This window comes from Trachymyrmex septentrionalis, unplaced genomic scaffold, assembly GCF_001594115.1.
Source record: "Trachymyrmex septentrionalis isolate Tsep2-gDNA-1 unplaced genomic scaffold, Tsep1.0 scaffold305, whole genome shotgun sequence".
Lineage (NCBI taxonomy): Eukaryota > Metazoa > Arthropoda > Insecta > Hymenoptera > Formicidae > Trachymyrmex > Trachymyrmex septentrionalis.
In genome coordinates, this window is record NW_017305469.1 from 286,953 (window position 1) to 292,736 (window position 5,784).

A 5,784-nucleotide genomic window follows, 5' to 3' on the forward strand; every position below is an offset into this window, starting at 1 on the left:
TCTCTTTCATTCGCCGTGTACTGCTGCACTTCGCGTTGCGTCGCGTCGCGTTACGATGAGGTTGCGAGCCAACTGCCGTGTTAACAGGCAAGCGTGCGCGTGTACGCTTGAAAGGAGGAGAAGGGGGAGGGGGGAGGAGGAGGGGTTGTGTCGGAAAAAGGAGAGAAGAATACTCCTCTCGGGCACGGCGCGGCGCCGACGAAGGTGGAAATGCGTGTTTATCCTCGTTAGACGCGTTGCTAACTTCACCGTGTAGCCGTTCTTCATCAGGATTGTATAATACAAATAGATACGCATAGTATAACTTCTTCCATAGATTGCAAAATTTTAGGGAAGTTTTTTCGCTGGAGTATCTAAAAATTCAGCTAGATATATACATATAGATATCAGAAAATGATGATTCTTTATACCGTCAAAAATAATTATGTAGAGCACTCAAACTAATTACTAAAATGTTAACTTTTTGCAGCATTAACACATTGTCATCACTTAAATATTCTACATAATTATTTTGATGACCTAATAAAATCACATTTCCAAATCTGTTATCTGTACCTAAATTTTTAAATACTTCAGCAGAACTGTTCTTTCCGTGTAGAAATGCGTCGACGGAAAGATGAGACTATAAGAGCGTCTTTTTTAAGAATTTTTGAAAATTTTATTCGGCGAATGTAAGCGTATAGTTTAGCAAAAGCTCTAGGTAAAGCTTTTTTTTGCGAAAATTTAAATAAATCTGATCCTAATGTTTGAGAAAAGATTTTTAACATTTAAAAACGCATTATATGCGATCCTTTAACATTCATCTTCGTGGAAATTTATGTATATCTCAGGTATTATTGATCGTTACGAAGGAAGGTCCAAGTTGCGCAGAAAATCAACAACTTATGTATCCGTGGTAACTTGACGAATCAAAAGGGCGCGTCAGCGAAGACAACCATCAACGACGTCAGAGTCACGAGATCAGAGTAGTAATTCAAGGTAATTGGCATGCACTCTTGGAGAATCCAAAAAATCCGGTTCGATCTCTACTCAACCGCTACTCAACCATTGCCTCTGTCAAACGCGTGGAGCCTAGAAGGTAACCTATTTGCAGTAATCTTCAGATCGTCCTCTCCCCACTTTCGCGTTCATTATCATGGGCAACGAAAAGGAGACGGATATAATTAGCGTCGTGGAAAGAAAACCTGAGAAAAAAACTCTGCTCGAGAGATACAACATACCGGTGGAAAATGTCTCGTACGAATTCATATCGCAATGCACCGATGGGAGAACACTGGAGCGAATCGTTCTCATCTTACGGTGAGTTTCTTGAGACGCCGGAAATTCTCCAGACCAGCGAGGAAACAACGTTCGTGTTTGACGCTAATTGATTACTATCGTTTATTATTATTTTATCTTGCACTGTGATGCGTTAAAAAATTTTCTATACGTCTGCCAATCAGGTTTGCTGGCGCCTCTTAGACCCTCTTTATGCAAAATATTATTAATATCTTAAAGCTTCCTATTTTGTGAGTACCTCTCAACTAATCCTCGGTACATTATGATAATTATAGTACATACTGACAATTTTTAATTTTTGCGCTAATCATCAGCGAGATTTGCAACCCTACTGCTTAAAATGCCATTAAACCTGTTATTTTCCGGCACGTTTATTAACGATTCGTCATAAACTTCTCCACATGCGGTTTTAATACTAGTTCTGGGGAAGAGGGAGACTATCCAGATTTGACGAAGCACGCGGAGGAGCGTCTCGCTAGGATTAAACCGACAAGCGCTCTTTTGAGAAAGGCGGAGCCAGTTTTGAGACGAAATATGTTAAATGCGAACGAACAGCAGGAAATCGACGACGACATCAGCAATTGGATGTGCGAGATGCAATCTCGTGAGAAAGATTTGGACGAAGGAAAAGTTATCCTTACTGACGAGCCCTGTCTACAGCCAGAAATTCGACAGATAAAAACAAATATTACAAAGGTACATATATTGATATAATAATCCAAGTACAGAGATATACATTTTGTTAAGATGTCTTAAGCGTCTCTTACTTTATTTTGCAATAATTTGAAATATTAATGCCTCTTCAAATTCGTATCTTATGATATACATTATTATATATATATATTTTTTTTTCTATTAATCAATTAATTAATTCTTAAAGTCAAAATCAATGAACTATTTTTCAAATTGCAAGAAATTATTAATTGATACAAAACTAAACTCTTAATAGACTTCTACATTTATTAGGCTTACTTAAAGAAAAAATATGTATAACAATTGTTTAATGGCTTAATTCATATGTCGTGTTTTAAGGCTAAAAAAACGAAGATCAACGAGAAAAAATGCAAACCCAAACGAATTGCCTCGTGTGATTATGGGGCTTGGGATAAATACGACGTTGACACAGAAATAAACAGGATAGACCTGCAAGACGAGCAACGACAGGCCGAAATGAAGAGAATCCAGGAACAGCGAAAAGAACTAGATAAAATGGCATATAAAACGACAGTTGATAAACGTACGTTCATAAAGTAACGTCTTTAAAATGTCACGACGGTTAATTAAGAGAGTAAAGAGCTGTCTGACTATAAATTCACAGACATGCTCCAGACAGTTCGTACATTTAGTTTCTCTCATTAATTTTCATAGAATTTATAATCTCGACCTCCCATTAATTTTAATCAAAATTGGATCCTGATCCCTCTTAAATTAGATTTACTAAATCTCCTAATCTACTGTTAGCTTCATTAACTGGTACGGAACTTAACGTAATGGCGGAACAAGAAAGAGAAAAAGGGAATGAAGCTTTCAGAGCGGCTGATTACGAGGAAGCTCTTCGGCATTACAACGCTAGCATCGACATAAACTCAAATCTAAATGCCTACAACAATCGTGCTATGACATGTAAGAAAACGTATTCTTTTGCTTTTTTCGTTCTGATTACAGTAAATTAATAATCATACGCGATTATACGACAAAACAGTTAAAGATATTCGAGTTTTTATATTTTTTTTTTACAAAATGTAAATCTTGGATAAATTATTCAAGATGAATCATTTAAAATGATAAAAAAGTTAAATTGAAAAATTAAAAATCATATTATTATTATTATTATTATTATTATTATTATTACTAGCAAAGTAAGATATTTTGTGCTGTCTCAATTCAAAATTTACCAACATTTTGTGTTGCATAATAAAATCCCAATGAGCCATATATTGCGTTCAGTTATAAAGCTGCAGCATTATAAGGACGCGCTTAACGACTGCAACACGGTACTCAGTATGGATTACAGAAATATCAAAGCGCTCCTTCGTCGAGCATTATCCCTGGAGCATCTAGAAAAACCGCACGAGGTATAAAAATTGCACACCAAGTTGCACACATAACATCCATATTAATTTATAATAATTATTCTATATACATAAGTCGTAAACGCAAAACGAAGTTCTCAACACTTGTCGCAACAGCTAATCAGAAGCATTCAATAATATCATTGACACTTTTGATTTGTTCTCACGACAAGCATTGCGAGTTATATTTTGCGTTTGCGACTTATGTAGAATGACTTTAAGTAATATTTCGTAAATCTTGCGTACAATTAACTAATATATTATTTTATATAGGCTCTGGTAGATTACGAAGCTGTGTTAAAATTAGAGCCAACTAATAAAACAGCAATATCCTATATAAACAAGTTGAAAAAGCCATGCAAGTCGAGGAAAATAAGGTAAAAATTCAATTTTTAATTCTAGTATTATGATGATAATAATAAACAACCCATTATCATATAATATATTGCAACTTTTATCGAATAAATTTAAATTGATAAATTTTTAAATCTCAAAGTATTACGATATTATTATTATTATTATTATTATTATACTTACAATATTTATTTGTAATTGCAGTTAAAATTATGACAATTCATAAAAAGATGTAATCATTATATTAATTATTATTAATATGTGATTAATAGATATGATCTATATTAATTGTAGCAAAATTATAACTATTCTAACAGGATGAAGATCGAAGAAAATATGAACGATGATGAAAACAAGAGCGAGCATATAAAAACGAAGAGAACTGTGAAAACAAACAGCATCGAGTATTCAAAACTGAGTGTTAACAGCGATATATGTTATTGCGACAGAGCGCCAGGACCGTCGCGAAGTATTGCAACGAAACCGCATTTAAAAGCGAGTTACTGCGTGGAAACCAAGAGCAACAAAGTGATGGCAGTAGAAGCAGCAGTAGCGGATACCGTAGCAAATAAAAGCAACGAGAAAACAACACGCGATTCATCGAGCGGTGATAAATTATCACCTGTTGCGAGGAATTTCGGCGCCAAAAATAAAACGACGAGATCGCAAGACTTCGAGAGCGAGGATATTTTCACGATTTCACGCGAATCATTTCCCGGACTACGTGGCGCAAAGGGTAGATTGGAGAAGTCGATCTTTTCATGCGTGTCGTCGCCTATGAATAAAACGAAGCCATCCACAGTTATCATTGAAGAGCTTCCGAGCGACGAAGCGTACGAGAAATCGATGGAACCTGCCAACTCTGGCAAAGTAAAGAAAGAAGCAAAGAAAGGAACGAGTCCGGTAGAAGAAAAAAATGCAACAAAGAAATCATGTACGAATAAAAATAAGGAATCAATCTTTCTCGAAAAAGAGAGTAAAACTGAAACAAACTCAAAGTATAGCCAAATTCAGGCTGATAAGTATGAGAAATCAAAGACTAGCGGTAACGAAGTAAGGATAAAAATGAAAAAAAAGACAAAAGAGGAGAGTGATATGCTGTTAAATCAAAAATCAAATATAGACAAGAACAAAAAATTAACTTCTGGAAAGGAAGGCAAGACTAAAGCGAGTACATTTAACAAAATTATTACTAACGAGTGTCAAATAAAAAACAAATTGGAAATGGATTTTCAGGTGAATATAATTTCAGATTTCAAAACACAGTATATACAATTTTATATTTTCTTAAATTTAAAAATTCTCAAACAGCATTTTCAAAAAATTGCAAAGAAATTTAATTTAACTTGCTAGAAATCGCACAACTAATAAAAAAAATTAAGTAAAAGACAAAATTAAAAGAAAACGAGAAATAAAAGATATTTCATGTAATTTGTTTCAGAAACTGAACATCGAATCTCCTTACGAATTTTTATGTCTATGGCAGTCTCTGAAGGATGATGTTAATCTAGAGTTGCACGCAAAACTTTTGCGATGTATAGCACACGAGGACATGAATAAAAGTAATTTTACTAAATAATATTCATCATAATATTGATATTAATTATGGTGAATCCATAATCAATATAGTATTAGTCTACATTGAAAAAAATATTTGTGTAAAATTACATGATTATGCGAGGTTTTTTTCGATCCAATATAATTATGTAATATTGCAGCTTACATGGAAAATTACAGATTATATTAATTTCACATGTAATATGTATTTTTGAAATTCCATTAAATACGGAATTTCACATACAAAATGTAAAATATAAAAGCGAGCAGACCTAGCCTCTTTGCCTCGTCCATCTTTTTTTTTTGATGCAATGAACATATAAATTCTGATTAGCTACAATAATCACATAAATGTAAAATTCCATTTTTTCTGTAATTTTACATGAAACTATTTTTTTTTGTTTATGTTGTAAAAATGCCGCTTAAATTTAAAACTTCAAGTTATTTTTACATAAAAGTAGTATTTTTATATATTTTTTATCATGTCATTTATATATATTTTAATATGTATTTAAAAAAAAAA

At 33.5% G+C, this 5,784-nt stretch overlaps 1 protein-coding gene across 2 annotated transcripts in view; it reads left to right on the forward strand.

The window, feature by feature from the left end:
• Positions 1 to 904: 904 nt before the first annotated feature.
• Positions 905 to 5,784, forward strand: part of LOC108749613 (RNA polymerase II-associated protein 3) — an 8,097-nt gene continuing 3,217 nt past the window's right edge. Inside the window, exons 1-9 of one of the 2 annotated variants that reach the window (XM_018488414.1) lie at positions 905 to 978; positions 1,104 to 1,299; positions 1,698 to 1,974; positions 2,311 to 2,515; positions 2,740 to 2,901; positions 3,226 to 3,353; positions 3,624 to 3,727; positions 4,022 to 4,940; positions 5,146 to 5,266. In XM_018488414.1, coding sequence (XP_018343916.1) covers positions 1,136 to 1,299; positions 1,698 to 1,974; positions 2,311 to 2,515; positions 2,740 to 2,901; positions 3,226 to 3,353; positions 3,624 to 3,727; positions 4,022 to 4,940; positions 5,146 to 5,266 — 2,080 coding nt within the window. In that variant the 5' untranslated portion in view covers positions 905 to 978; positions 1,104 to 1,135. Of the gene's footprint in view, positions 979 to 1,093; positions 1,300 to 1,697; positions 1,975 to 2,310; positions 2,516 to 2,739; positions 2,902 to 3,225; positions 3,354 to 3,623; positions 3,728 to 4,021; positions 4,941 to 5,145; positions 5,267 to 5,784 lie in introns of both variants that reach the window. The other variant, XM_018488415.1, reaches the window with a different exon arrangement.